General features: G+C 37.7%; 1 protein-coding gene across 1 annotated transcript in view; it reads left to right on the top strand.

Annotated features, from left to right (window-relative positions):
• Positions 1-16438, top strand: part of LOC150103805 (sarcosine dehydrogenase, mitochondrial-like) — a 383814-nt gene that overhangs the window by 240161 nt on the left and 127215 nt on the right. The window contains exons 16-17 of the mRNA XM_090397147.1: positions 7350-7497; positions 7636-7729. Of these exons, the coding sequence (XP_090253273.1) occupies positions 7350-7497; positions 7636-7729 (242 nt within the window). The remainder of the gene's footprint in view (positions 1-7349; positions 7498-7635; positions 7730-16438) is intronic.

Below are 16438 nucleotides of genomic sequence, written 5' to 3'. Positions count from 1 at the left end.
ATATAAATTAGCCAAACATTTAGCCAAAACGCTCACACACTACACTGGCAACACACCATCACACATAAAAAACTCGGCCCACTTTAAAGCCAGTATAGAAAACCTCACACTCCAACACACTGACATAATGGTCAGTTTTGACGTCTCCTCCCTATTCACTAATGTCCCACTCGAAGAAACCTTTGAGCTCATCCAAGCCAAGTTTCCTCCCGATATCTCAGCCCTATTTCAGTTCACAATGAACTCAGGCTATTTCGTTTGGCAAGGAAAGTTCTACAAACAGATAGAGGGGACAGCCATGGGTTCACCACTTTCCCCACCCTTGGCCAATTTCTTTATGGAGACATTTGAAGAGAAAGCCTTAAACTCCGCCCCACAAAAACCCACTATTTGGCTTCGTTATGTGGATGATGTGTTTGCTATTTGGCCACATGGCTTAGATACACTCCACTCCTTCCTAACACACTTAAACAACCAACATCCCATAGTCCAGTTCACCTTAGAAAAAGAGGAAAACAACACCCTCCCCTTCCTAGACACTTTAATCACCCGCCAGCTTGATGGATCTTTGGTTTTCTCTGTTTACAGAAAACCCACCCACACTGGCAGATACATTCACCAGCAATCCCCCCCCCCTCACAACAATATGGGGTGATAAAAACACTATATAACAGGGCAAAATTAATCTGCTCAGATGACAAGGCCCTGACTATGGAACTAAACCACATCCTCAACACTTTCTTAGCCAATGGCTACAACCCCAAAAAAATCCAAAAAATACTAAAACCTGTAAACCACAACCCCCCTCCCCCCCTCCACAATAAAGACTACACCAAGTCTATCACTATCCCCTACATCCAGGGCACCTCTGAAAAAATAACTAATATCCTCAAAAAATATGACCTTACTTCCTGTTACAGACCATATAAAAAGTTGGCATCCCTTATCCGCTCTACCAAAGACCAACCACTTCCCCTAGACCTACCTGGTGTATACCAGGTCCCTTGCAGCTGCAAATTGTCCTACTTTGGCCAAACAGGCAGAACAACAAATATCAGGATTTCAGAACACCAAGACTACATCCGGTTTCACCAGTACAGCCGCTCTGGGCTGGCAGACCATGCCTTAGATACCCACCATAAAATTCGTTGGAAGAAGACAAAAATAATCCATCACAGCAAGTTTAAATACGAAAGACTATTCAAAGAATCTTCAGCAGCTCAAAAAACGTTCCTAACCTCAACAAATTTGGGTGCATGAAACTGCCCCAAATTTGGGAGACTTTCATTTTGAGAACTTCAGCCCAACTGCCAAGACTACCAAATTAGCCCGCAAGAGGGCACCATTAGGACTTTAGGAACAAAATTAGTTCTTATTTTCTTCCTCATTTGCTTTGTTAGTTCCTTAGTGCACATACCATATCTTTATGTTCCCGAAGATGGCAATGTGACATTGCCGAAATATAGAAGTGATTCATTAAAGTTATCTTTAATTAATTTACTTTATATGCGTTGTCAATTCCGTAAATTAATTACCAGTGATGTTTTTGCTATTTGGTAACATACTGAAGATGAGCTTTCCACTTTTCCACAACAGATAAATAGCCTTCACCCACGTATTCAGTTTACCATGGAAAATGAAAATTCTGGTACTTTATCATTTTTGGACATCCTCCTTACTCGAACTTCTTCTGGTACCTTATCTACAAGTGTCTTTCGAAAGCCCACATTCACTGGCAGATATATTCATAAAAAGTCTGCTTACCACACATCTCAAAAATTTGGCATTCTTAAATCTAATTAATAGAGCACATAAAGTTTGCTCTTCTCTAGTAATCTTACAACAAGAACTTTCCATCATTAAAAAGTTAATGGAATCGAATAATTACAACCCCAATCAAATCCAACAGATAATCGAATCTTATGTTCCAATACCTAAGATTTCTTCAACAGTCTGCAGAGTTCCAATCCCTTACATTCCAGGAATCTCAGAACCTATAGGTAGAATTTTGAAAAAGTACCAATTGATTCCCACATATGTTCCTATCAACAAAATTTCCTCTTTATTGCCTTCTTCAAAGGATAAACTGTCATCTCTATCTTTGGCTGGTGTTTACCAAATACCATGTGAATGCGATGTTTCTTATTTTAAACAAACTGGCCATTCTGTGGAAAAAAGAATTAAAGAACATCAATATTATATTGTATACAACAAACCTCAAAAGTCTGGTCTAGCACAACACAGTATTAACACTACTCATAATATCCAGTGGGATAAAGCTATTCTCCACCAAAGATGCAGGTTCAAATATGAATGCCTTTTTAAAGAAAGTTGTGAAGCTATTTTACACCGACCAAATTTACATCAAAATGATTGTCTCTATCTCGAAGATCTGGGAGACATTTATTTTATGTAATCAATAAAAAAACCAATTATCTTAAATATTAATTATTATTTTCTATCATTTCCTACCACGTGGCAACAATTGTATTTTAGTAGGTGATCCACCGAATGTTCGTTACTTGTATTCCATTCCTATAACTGTTTGTGTGACACTCAAGATGTACTATTAGTTTTAGTTTTAGGTGTCATGTAATAATAAAAATAATAATAATAATTATTATTATTATTATTACATGATACCTCTGGGGAGTCCAAACACTCATCGAGGGAGGGCACCAACCCCACAACTCATCGTCTCCACCACTCAAATCCACCAGCTACAATGAACTGCAAGTACCATCATCTCCACCAGTGCCATCTATTGCCCACCACCACCACTGCTATTTTCACAGACAATCACAAACATCCATGCCCATGGCGGGATTCGAACCTCAGCTTTTTTTTGGCTGGAGAGCAGATAAGCTAACCACTCTGCCAACCAGGCCGGCTGGTTAGCAGAGTGGTTAGCATTATTATTAACACCAGACCTCCATGGAGTCTAAAGACTCATTGCAGAAGACAAACACAGTTACACACAAAACCCATCAAACATGCTTTAACTCATTCAGTGTATCTGCATTCACCACAAAGTCAGACAAAACATTCCACTAACCAACCACTCTCCATGCAAAGAACCTACTCCTTATTCCCCCTGCTCACACCTTCCTTATACAACTTCCAGTATGTCTCCCTGTTTTACCTCCTTCCCTCATTCTTTGAAAAATTTCTTCCACATTAACCTGGTAACTTAAATGTCTCAATCATATCCCATCTCTTCCTCCTATTCATAAGGCCTTGCAAACTGTATTCTCTCAATCTCCCATCATATCCCACATCTTATAGACTAGTTATGACCTTAGTCAGTCTTCTGTGGACTCTTTCTAACATATCGTCATCACCATTAAAACCAGGGGACCAGATCTGTGCACAATAATCCATGAGGCCTGATCAAGGAACATTTTAGGAAAATTAGAGGCCTGAACAGGTGGTATCAATAGCAGAAAGATATTTAAAATGACATTCTAAAGCAGGCGTGGCCAACTTCATTCTATACAAGGGCCAATATATGATGAGTGGTAGCGTCACGGGCTGCACACTTTTAGACAGAACTTAAATAAAAATAAACTCTGCATTTTTTCAAGGCAATAGTTATATGTATTGAATTACTATATTTGTTAAATCATTTTACTACTGGGAGAATAATATAAAACACTTGATTGATTTAAATATAATTTGTTAAAGTTAATTTAATTACATATTTCTGGTTTTTTTACATGTAATACAACTTAATGAGAACACTGTGGGCGTTCATGTGCGGCAACAAGTTCATCAAAGTCAATTTTCAACATTAATGATGATATTCGTAACAAATCCTGAAGGTGGTCATCAATCAGTCGGCTTCTTTGTGATGACTTAACCACCCTCATAGTTGAGAAAGTGCATTCACATATGTATGTGCTTCCAAACATAGATGCAATTTTCAAGCTGAAATCACCCAATGCAGGATATTTTTCCCTTGGTACCAGTTTCCAAAAGCCAATGCTTATCTCCACTTGAGAAAAAGGGGTCACTTTGAAGGTCACAACTCCAATTGAATAGTGTCATGCTGTTCTGAAATGTTGCATTTCATTGGGTTGTTAAATAATGTCAGTTGTGGCCGCATGTCACTGAAGTCAGAAAATCGCTTACTGAATTGCTCCAAAAGTTGGTCTAACATTGGCACAGAAAACTTGAAGTCAATGTCATGGCTCTCCTCCATCAACTCCTTGCAGGAAGGGAAATGTACCAAGTTTCCTCTGACTAGGATGAATTTAAAAACCTTCAGTCAACTTATGAACCCATCTAGGTGTCCAACTAAATCTGAAATTGTTTGGTTACATCTCTGTAACTTTACATTGAGATCATTCATGTGGTGTGTGTGTGTGTGTGTGATGTCTGTTAGAAAGGCGAATAAGCTGTTAAAATGAGGATCACATAGTTTTGTGATTAGTTCTTTGTTTGTCTTCTCGTGTTCCTCTAAAAACTGTTTTATTTCCTTTCTCAAAGCAAAAAACCATTTCAAACAGTTCCCTCTGCTTAACCAATGTACTTCTGTGTACAACACTAAATCGTCATATCTGCTTCCATTTCTGTTAGAAAAGAAAGAAATTTGCATGTGTCAAGGCCTGATTTTTGCCCTTAATTAGATTCACACACTTCATTACAGTTTTCATAACATTCTCATCTCCAGAATTTTACCAGACAGAGCCTCCTGATGTATAATGCAGTGCAATACAGGGCAATTGATTCCAGCCTTCCTTAGTAAGCCAGCTAACCTGTTTGAGTACCATACATTGATTTGGTACCATCTGTCACAATAGCTGTGAGATTGTTGATGTCACCAGTGCCATTTACAACCTTCATAACTGCATCATAAACGTCTTGGCCTTTGGCTGTGTTATGCAATGACTCTAATGCTAGTAGCTCTTCATTAATAACAAAGTCTTTGAAAACAGTTCGAATGAAAAGTAGAAGTTGAGCTGTATCTGTTATGTCAATTGACTCATCCAGAGCCAATCAGAAGTAATCTGAATCTGTAATAACACTTTTTAATTTATTTAATATGTGAGAACCTATTTCCTTGACTCTTTTTGTTACAGTTTGTTTTGATAGTGAGATGCTTTCAAACTCACTGGCAATTTTATCTTCCCCAAATGCACATGCCATTTTCACAGAACAGTGTTTTACAAATTCACCATCAGATAATGATTTTTTTGCTTTTGCTATCTCTGCACTTACAACAAATGATGCCAAGAGTGAGCTTTTTGTATTGATGTTGGTTTAGTAAAAATAGATTTCTGAGCACTAATTTTTCTCTTGAAATTACATACAATTTTAGTATGTACTTGTCCAACGTATTCTTGGTATTTAGCGGCATGGTGCTGTATGTAGTGACATTTGAGGTTATATTCCTTGTGCACAGACAATACTTGCAAACACACAAGGCACTGTGGTTTGTTGTCATTATTGTTTATAAACAAATTCATTTTCCCATTTCTCCTGAAATGACCTGTTTTCTTCACAGATCTTATGTTTCTTACTCATAGTGCACAAAGGCCGAAGTAACTGACCAGGGGACACAAACTGCAACAATAACACTGTTAATTATGAAACCGAGTCTCTGAAATCACTGTAACCAGAGCAGAGCAAGTGACTTTTAATGATGCATTACTCTGGAGTGCACAGAAATCTACCACTCCTACTACTACAACTCGCACAGAGAAGCAGTAGATTTTATAAATTGAATAATCTTTTTAAAGCAATTTTGATTCTGTGTTGAGAATATAAATTGTTTCTGTCATCAGAAATAATGATTATAACTAGTATATCAATCAGAAAATCTGCATTCAAAACTAATAGCTAAATTGATAATATATAATTTAATATAGTTTTTATCCTGTCGCGGGCTGCACAAAATCATGTTACAGGTAACATGTGGCCCACTGGCCTGCTGTTGGCCACCCATGTTCTAAAGGAATGTGACATTATTAGATTTCAAGAATCTTAAGTGATATTGTTACTTAATCAGAATGGGGGATGAAAAGTTAGCCAAAAAAAAATTGGGGGGGGGAAGCATTTTATGCTAGGATGGCAGGGGAAAAAAAGACTCAGAAATGGACCAAGATCTAAGTTGATTAGTAGCACTTTAGAAGAAAATAAGATCTGATAATATTGAAGACCTGGCAAATAACAAGTTAATTTGGAAGATAATTGTTGATAGAAAGCCAGTAATATAGGAAGATAATAAACTATGTAATATAATAATAATAATTAATAATAAAAATAATATAATAATTATGTAATTCATCAGGAAACAATTATGATATATAAATAAGTGAATGCACATGATTATTAGGGAAGGGAAAGTATGCATACTTTTATTAGATAAATTATTATTTATCTAATAAAAGACACTATGTCCCCATAGTGTCTGGAGACTCATTGTGGGAGACCCAAACTATTATACACACAAAATCTATCATACTTTTCCTTAAACACTCATTCACTGTCAGGGAACTTGCAACTAATTCTGGCAATCTGTTCCACTCATTTACCACATTCCATACAAAAAATCTAGTCCATACACCCTTACTGGTCATACTCTTACACAACTTCTATGGATGACCCCCTAGTTCTCTGTTTGTCATATATTGAAAATTTTCCTTTGCATCAATTTTATAAAACCTCTGTAATATCTTAAATGTTTCTATCATCTCCCCTCTTTTCTGCCTATCAACTAAACTTTGTAAGCCACACATCTTCAACCTATCCTCATAGGGAGCTTTTAACAGATCTGTCACCAGCTTAATCATTCGTCTCTGAATCTTCTCCCATCTCTTGGTCCCCGAGAAACTCAGGTGACCAAATTTATGCATGGTAGTCAAGATTTGGCTGAATCATCTTAAATGTTTCTATCATCTCCCCTCTTTTCTACCTATCAACTAAACTTTGTAAGCCACACATCTTCAACCTATCCTCATGGGGAAGGGAAAATGTGCATACTTTTATTAGATAAATTAATTATAGCTTATTAATTTATCTAATAAAATTATTAATTAAGCCTTATAAAGAGGGATAATACTTCTCTATCTTTACTTATGAGAGTGTTTTTCAAAATCCAAGTAATGCCAAGTAATAAATTCATAAATGTAAATATTATTATGTAGATTATTGTTTGATTTTATGGAAATTGAAAAGGTTCATTACACATAAAAATATTTTCTAACTGGATCATAGGCTAAAATCAAGTTACCAAGTTTATGTCTTGTAGATCATGAGTTTGAGATTCTTGGCATAAATAAATATAATATGAAATACTGTGTAATTTATAGTTCAGTTTTTCTGCATAATAAGTATTTTCTTTGTAGGACGGGGATTTTATATTGCAGCTGCAGGAGCAGCTTCCCAACAAAACTTCACACATATTCTCAGTGTTATTCAGAATCAAAAATTCAATGCATCCTTTACTGATCAGTCAGAGGAGATGGGGATGATCAGCATCCAGGGTCCAAAGAGGTTAGTAACAATATTTTGCAATTATATTCTGATTTTGCATTTAAATTTTAAATAGTGTATTACTTTATGATTACTTTGTCAACAGGCTTTGTAATCTTACCCAGAAACCTTTTTTTTTTCTCGTGTATATTTTTGTAGTCGTGATCTACTCCAATCATTTACAGATTCAGATTTAGGAGATGAAGCATTTCCCTTTTCCAGCAATAAAATGATAATATTTGCAGGACACAAAGTAAGTATAGAATTGAAACTATTCTCTCTCTCTCTCTCTGTGTTACACACAGTTTTTTTAATAACTTTTAAAATTTTATTATTATTATTATTAACATCTGACTTCCATGGAGTCAGAGATTCATCATGGGAGGTACACACTGTTGCACACAATGCTCATCCAACCATGGCATAAACTGATTCAATGTGTCCACATTCACAACACACACACTCAAGCAATGCATTCCACTCACCACTCCATGCAAAGATCCTGCTCCTCATTCCTCTGCTTACACCCTAGTTATACAATTTCCAGCAATGGCCTCTGTTGAAAAATCTCTTCCATGTCAACCTGATAATAATCCTTGACTTAGCTTATATATCTCAGTCATATCCCCACCCCTCTTCTTCCTACTCATGAGGCTTTGCAACTTACATTCTCTCAATATGTCCTCATACCCCACATTCCAAAGACCGACCACCTTTGTGAATCTTCTCTGGACCCTTTCTGACATATCCTCATCGCCATGAAAACCCAGTGACCAAATTTGTGCATAATAATCCACATGAAGCCTAATTAAGGCCTTATACAATGCCATGTCAGGATCCTCCGCATCATTGTCATTATGCCAACGTGACATCTTCACAAAAAAAATCTGAATTTCAGCATCTTGTCTACCATCACTTCGTCTCCTGTACTTCCTTTAAAGTTTTCCCACCAAGTGTATGTATACTTTGCATCCTATCGTTGCTTACTAAATCTCAAAATCTTACACTCTGCAACATGAATGGCCACGTAAGTGGAACTGACAGTTCCACTTACCTGGCCATTCATGCAATCTATTCAAGTCTTCTTGCAAGGCCATAACATCCACTTGACTCTGCATTGCTCTCTCCAATTTTGCATCATCTCCAAACAGCTGCATATCACTAGTTAAATCCATCCAATATCATTAACATACAAATTGAACAACAATGATCCCAAAATTGACCTCTGCTGTACACCACTAGAGACCTTCCTTTTTTGGATTACTGCACTCCCATATACATCTTTCTGATACTTCTGACAGCCAGTCACTGATCCACCTCAGAAGTCTGTTATCCATTCCCATTTGTTTCAATTTATTTAACAGCTTGTCTTATGGAAGTCTATCAAAAGCTTTTGCAAAATCCAAATATACCAGTATATGCATCTACTGGTGTATTTGGAGATACTATAACAAGGAGACAAATGATACTATAACAAGGAGACAAATACCCTGTCCAAGGTATTTGTCTCCTTGTTATAGTATATAAGTGAGTTAGTAAAACACGATCTCCCTTTAACAAACCCATTTTGCCTACTTTCACTCCCTTGGAACATGTGCTATAGTAAGACTTTTATTAATCATACATACCAATGCTATGCTACTGCGAATTCCCTGGAACATTCCCTTGAGATGCATGGTGATATGCCATCAAATTATATCGCCTTATTGACATCAAGGTTATTTATTTCTTCAAATACCTCCTGCTCACTCACAATTAAGCCATTCTCTCCTATGTCTTCCACATTTAAGTTCCTCATGATTCCACTCTCTGATCAGTATAAAACCCATATAAATTGATCACTGAATACCTCAACAATGTCTTCTGCAAAAAAAAACTGTAGGGTTTTTCTTTGCCTGATTTGCCAATTTATGCTCATACTGCACTTTTATTTTCCTTACCAACTGAGTCAATCTCCTGGCTTGGTCTTTATACTCTTCATGTAACTGATTATTACTATTATTCATCTTGTACTGCCTCCAAAGTAGTTTCTTCTTCTTTCAGATTTCATGCTTAAGCTCCTCATTCATCCATTTTACACCTGCCTTATTCAGCCTTTTGGCCTTCAGAATACATTCGCACATTGATGCTGTTATGTATTTCCTTGTCAGTTCCCAAGCAGAATTTATTTCCTTACCACTCAACTCCTCGTTCTATGCTATAACTCCAAACTGCCACCTGAGCTTGTCATAATCCCCAGCCGTATAATTCCACATATATCCTTTCCTCACAAAAGTCTACATATGGCTGGCCACAACCCAGGTGATCACTTCATGATCACTCTCACCAAGTGGAGGAAAGTGTGAACCCCCCCCCCACTTATAATTACATCCTCTGATGAAATGATCAGATATAAAACTCTTGATCCTCGCATGCCCTTCTTTACGTGCTGCCTGAGATAGTTATCTCTCAAGAACTCCAGAAATTAATTTTCCTTATTCCCAAATGGTACCTCTTCATTCCAATGTATATCACCATAATTAAAATCACCCATAGTAATTACCCTTCCTTTATTCCTGAGCCTATAGTAACACAAGTGGAGGTTGGCGGGAAGACATTTAGTTGAATGTTGCTATAGGCCCGAGAATGTGGAGGGTGGTGGTGATAAAGAAATGTATAAACAACTTGAATTAGTGGACAAAGGAAGGGTAATTATTATGGGTGATTTTAATTATGGCAATATAGATTGGGATGAAAAAATAATAGGCAACACTTCCCCTTCTTTTCCTTTCTATCCTCACAAAAAATACTGTATCCTCCCATTTCTATTCCCATTAGAATATCATCTTCATTTAACTATGTTTCACTTATACCAATGATTTTGGGATGAATGAACTCAATCAGTGAAGCCATTTTATCTTCCTTATTTCTGATACTTCTGGCATTAGTAAACAAACATAGTAATTCATATGTAGGTCTATAACCAGTCCTATCCAAGCCATTTGTTGATGGCTTGGATAGGACTGGTTATAGACCCCCCCCACCATATCTGCACACTCACCTTTATCACCACTTACCACCACATATATCTGCTCAGTCTCAACTTCCCCACCCACATTGCAATATTCTCTTCATACACACATTCACTGCCACTTTTACCATCTCTCTGTCTATGCCATGTCTCCCTGTCCACCCAGGCTCCCTTCATTTCCTTGTTCCTCTTGCATTCTCATTCTCCTTTCATCTCACATTACTACTCTTTCCACTGCCAAGTCCTCCTGTCTATTCAATAGCACTCTCCTGAATTTTCACTTCATCTCTTGCATGCATCACACACTGTACTTCCATCTAGCAACATTTTCTCCAGTGCACTTGCTCCACACTTCCCTCAAACACATGCCATACATCCACAAACTGTGCTGCCTTCTCCTCACACAACTTTGCTAGCATACTGTTCATGATTTTGGCTGTCTGTTGTAACTCATAATTTTCATACCTTGCAACACACTGACAACCTTTCCCACTATACTGTTATCTTTCACTCTTCTGAATAACCTCCTGATATTCACTCTCACATATTTCTTATGTCCACTTAGATCATTTCTCCCGACAATCACCACTAACTCTCTTGCCTATTTCTTCCTCATGTCCAACATGTAAATTATCCTACTCATTCTTCCTTCTGGATAGCAGACCTTATTGTCTCTCTCATTAACTAATCCTCTAATATGAAATCTTCGCATACTGCTATCCTGGAATCACTCATCACCTCTTTTACTCTTTTTTCTTTCATTCTATTCTCTGGCATGCCTTCATTAGTTTCCACTAAACTTCTAACATCACTCCACATATCCCTGATTTCATTTTTCATTTTCAATAACTGTTTCATTATCAGCCAGCAAAGGTTGGTCAATTTGCAGAGCCTCTGCTACTAATAGTTCACGCAAAAAGTTAAGCCAGTTTGAGCATGGTTAGTAGTTGGAAGGATATCAATCATTCAATGCTGTTGGCACACTCTCCCTCATTGAGTCTTTGGACTCCCTGGAGGTGTCACATAATAATAATAGTAATCAAATTTTGCATTCCAACAATTTCACTCTCTCTCTCTCTCTCTCTCTCTTACTCACTCCTGCAGTCTTGCTACCTCTTGTTCTGCTGCACCTAACTCTGTTTCCTCATTCATACTTTCTTTTGCTCCTTTATCACTAAGTTTTGCTTCTAGATTCTGGCAGTCTTTCTCTCCCTCAGTTTCACTAGCTTTACCTTCATTTCCATTTCTTTCATTTATACCATCTTTTATCTTTTCAGTCTATTTCACATTCATTGCTTTGTGGTCTAATAATATATCGCATTTCCTACAAATACATAATTTATCTCATCTCCTGTTCATTCTTTCTCTCTCCATAAACAGATCCCTTACACTCTGCCATGCATACAGTAAAACTCGGACTTGTGATGAGTGGTAAACTGGTGAAAGTCTTGATCATTACGCAGAATGAATGCTCACTTATAAGTATACTTTTAGAACACATTCATATGCATTTCACTGATGTAACTCTAGTGATGTTATTTATTTCTGAAAAACTTGACACAAACTTGCTTTACAAGATTCTTGAAACAAAAAAACATTGTAATTTGCTTTCAAACACTAATGTTGTACTTATTCTTTCACTTCGGGCACATTTAAAAAAAAATGGATACCACACATAGCGGAAACTTTACTAATGAAGTCCTAAGTGTCGTCTGCTTCTGTCACGACTGCAGCGCCTCCTCGCCACCTGTACACAGTTTAAAGAGAATTCGCAAGTCTTTGTGACAAAAATCCTTACAACTCCCTTTGGGGGGAGCACATCCGTCACAGGAGTGTCGATGTTGCATCTAAAAAAAAAAAAACTCAGGCGAGTAATTGACTCTAAAATACAAGAAATGAGGTGAGAGCTTTATGGTGCGATGCAGCTCCCACAAACAAACAAAACAAAAAAACTATATAATCATCATTAACTAAACATCAAGAAAATATACAATCATTATTAAGAAACAAGCCAATAACATTAATTAATTATATCAGTTTTTAATCTGGAAAGGGCATCGGCGTTACCATGACGACTACTCTTTCTATATGTAACAGTCATATTATAATGTTGTAGGGCTAAAGCCCATCGGGACAACTTGGCACCATGAGGGGCACTTTTAGTTAGATAGGTCAGAGGGTTATGATCTGAAATTACCTGTATTTCAGCACCAAATACCCATGTGTCAAACTTTTTCAACGCCTCCAAGACGCAAAAAGCTTCCCTTTCAATGGTTGACCATTTCATTTGACAGGAATTTAGTTTCTTACTGAAGAAAACAATGAGCAATTCTTTTCCTTGTTCTTTGTTTTGAGCTAAGCATGCGCCAATTGCTGTTGTTGATGCATCTGTATACAGCTGGAACGGCTTGTTGAGATCTGGAGTATGCAAAGAAGGCATTTTTATAAGCTCTTCTTTGAGTTTCGTAAAAGCTTCATCAGCATCAGTAGTCCAAGGAATGTTATTTGGGACACTTTTCTTAGTCAGATTTGTCAGTGGTAATACAATTTGGGAGAATCGTGGTATGTAGTCACGGTAGTAGCTAGCCAGTCCAAATAGACTTCTTACTTCCTTCTTTGTCGCTGGTGTCGCTAAATCTTTTATAACCTCGACCTTCTCTGGGTCCGGGGAATGTTGACCAGATCCAATCAAATGACCTAGGAACTTCACTTGATTTTTCCCGAATTCGCATTTTTCTAGGTTTACTGTTAAACCTTCCTCTCTTAATGTTTTGAAGACTTCATCTATATGGGTGAGATGTTCAGACCATGTTTTAGAAAATATAGCCAAATCGTCGATATAAGATTGGCAGTATGCCTTATGAGGAGCTAGTGCTTTATCTAATGATTTCTGGAATGTGCTTCCAGCGTTCTTCATTCCAAACGGTAAGACGTTCCATTGATAGTGACCAGAATGCATCACGAATGCGGTGAACGGCTTTGCTTCCTTTTCCATAGGGATTTGCCAATATCCCTTGGTGAAGTCAACTACAGTGATAAATCTTGCTTGTCCTACCTCAAATAATAAATCTCTAGCTATTTTCATTGGATAAGTATCTGGAATAGTAAAACTATTTAGCAATCTAAAGTCAATGCATAGTCTGACACTTCCATTTTTCTTAGCCACACAAACCACGGAATGAGCCCATTCACTGACACTTGGCTCAATGAGACCCATATCTAACGGTTCTTTGATTTGTCGATCTACTTCCTTTTGTAGAGTGATTGGCACCCTATAGGGTTTGAGTCTCTTAGGGGAACAGTTCTCTGTAACTTTGATGTCCATCAACTTTGGCATGACCAGGTTTGGAACTAAAAACATCTGCATATTTCTGGAGGATGTCAAAAAGTTTTTGTTCTCCCGTCAAGAGAGCTTTCATATCCTCAAGGTGTTTCCTAATATCTTCAACTGATTTATTCATCTTGTCAGCAGGTGCATAGTGGAGTGTTCCGAAATCTTCATCTAGTTCGAAAACTAGACCGACATGATTAATTCTTTGAATATATGGTCGAAGCTTATTTATGTGGAGCTCCCTGATACTTCCATCTTTCATCTCAACCTTCGCAGAATGTGGTCTAGTAAGTTGGACGACTGTAGCAGGTCCTGTCCAAGTATTTAGAAGCTTATGAGAGGATGAAGGTAACAATACTAAAACCTTTTCACCAACAATGAAGGATTTTTCTTTGAAACGAAGATTATATCTGGAGGAGTATTGTTCTTGAGACCCTTTGGCATTCTCGGATGCAATTTCATGAGCTTTTCTTAGATTTTCAAGAAGCTCTTGTAAATAATCTTCAATCGAGCGAGAAGCAGTGGTTGGGATGCCTTTTCAGTAACCAGTCCAAATTTCCTTTAATAAAGATAAGGGGCCTGGAGGTAATCTTCCATATACCAACTGGAAAGGTGATAACCCAGTAGTGCTATGTGGTACTTCTCGGTATGCGAATAGAAGATAGGGAAGATGTAAATCCCAGTTTCTTCCATGTTCCTGTATATTCTTATTCATCATCTCTTTTAAAGTTCTGTTCCAACGTTCAACAGCGCCCATACTCTCAGGATGTCCTGGAGTGGGAAAACGTGGAGCTATGCCTAGCAGATCTTCAAAAGCTTGAGTGAGTTTAGATGTGAAATTCGTACCTTGGTCGGTACAGACCATTTTAGGAAATCCAGTCTGAGTAAAAATCCTCATTAGAACTTTACATGTGGTTTTAGCACTTATTTCCTTGACAGGTATGGCTTCGGCCCATCTAGTGCATAAATCAACAGCACATATTATGAATCGATGTCCTCTTCCCGATGGAGGTTCTAACGGTCCGATACAATCCACGCTCCATACCTCAAACGGAGTTTCTGGTCTGACGATAGGTCGTATGGGGATTCTATCTCTATATGTAGCAGTCCTTGCAGCTTTCGCAATATTTTTTCACATCTTGTTTAATAGTAGGCCAAAAGAATGAGTACTTGATTTGCTGACGGGTTTTCTTTTCGCCGAGATGGCAAGCAAGAGGGATTTCATGTGCCATCTTTAAGACATTCTCTTGTTTCACACGCGGTAGCACTACTTGTCTAATATTCTCGCCACAAATATGTTCGTTATGAAGCAGAACCCCATTGTCAAATGCATAGGAATTTTTCTGCCTTTTTGCCCATTCAAAACACCTTCGAAGCGTCTCATCATCCTTTTGAAGTTTGCCGAATTCGAATTTTGTTTTTTCTGGTATACACTCATTTTCTGCACCTGCTGGGGACTCTATCGTACTTACTACCAATGCTGTACTGGTTATTTTCGAAGGCATGTCTTCGTCTTCATCATCTTCTGACCGTTTATCACTTAAATCTTTTGATTTCAGAACCGGTGTCTCCCAATGATGACTACTCTCATGTAGCTCGACGCTTTCGACCAGCATTTCATAGGCAGAGGAGCTCAGTAGCAAATCGGTAACCAGTCTTCTTGAGACAGCACAGGTGACTGGAACATTACCATGTAAATTATCATCAATTTTCATTTCAAAAATCCTTAAGGGTGTTATTTCATTTTCTCCGAAAGCAGAAGATATTTCTATCTTACTTTCTCCATCATGGGGAGTATCTGCCACTAAATCTTCGCGCACTACCGATATTTGCGCTCCCGTATCTATTATTCCATTTAAAACCCTACTTCCACATTTGATTTTGATGACCTTCAAATCATCTACGTTTCAATCAATGTCCACTGATTTGGATACTGGAATGGAAATTTTGGCAGTCAACACACCTGATTTATCGTCATCCCCAGTGGTAGACGTTTGAACTAGGATACTGTGTGCTGTAGTAGTAGTACCTTTTGATTGACTATTTTTCATACAAAACTTGGCGATATGACCCTCCCTTCTACAAGTAAAACAAGTGGGTTTGTAGTGAGGCTTGTATGAATCATCATTTCGCCGTGGCTGGTACCATCTCGGTGGACTTTGAGAGGGAGATAATAACTTATTCTTGAATGTTCGCTCAGCAGGTGGAGTATAAGGTCTAAACTTTTCAGTAACCTTGTCCTTTGGAATAGCTCCGATGGGCTTCCTTGATGTACTCCAAACACTGTCGTATTCGTCCAATCTGTCAGCTAACTTGGTTGGAGAAACGAATTTTGCCCAGTCGTCTAAGAGATGTTCTCTCACTTCATGTGGTACTTTCTTCTTCAGTTGATCCGTAATAATTAGATCTTTTAACCCTTCAAAATCCTTGATATCAAGGCCACCAATCCACTCTTCGAAATAATTAGTTATTTCATAACAGAAACCCCTCCAAGATTTTTCAGCAACCTTTTGGTGCATCACAAACTTTTTTCTGAAACTTTCAGGATTCAGTCTAAATCTCTTTAGTAGAATTGTTTTAATATATTCATAATCTTCGCAATTTTCTTCTGACTCTCTACC

This window comes from Typopeltis vanoorti, chromosome 8, assembly GCF_054136105.1.
Source record: "Typopeltis vanoorti isolate ZY-2024b chromosome 8, IOZ_Tvanoo_1.0, whole genome shotgun sequence".
NCBI classification, from domain to species: Eukaryota; Metazoa; Arthropoda; class Arachnida; order Uropygi; family Thelyphonidae; genus Typopeltis; species Typopeltis vanoorti.
The sequence above is the reverse complement of the archived record's forward strand: the minus strand, read 5'-3'. Positions and strand labels throughout refer to the sequence as shown.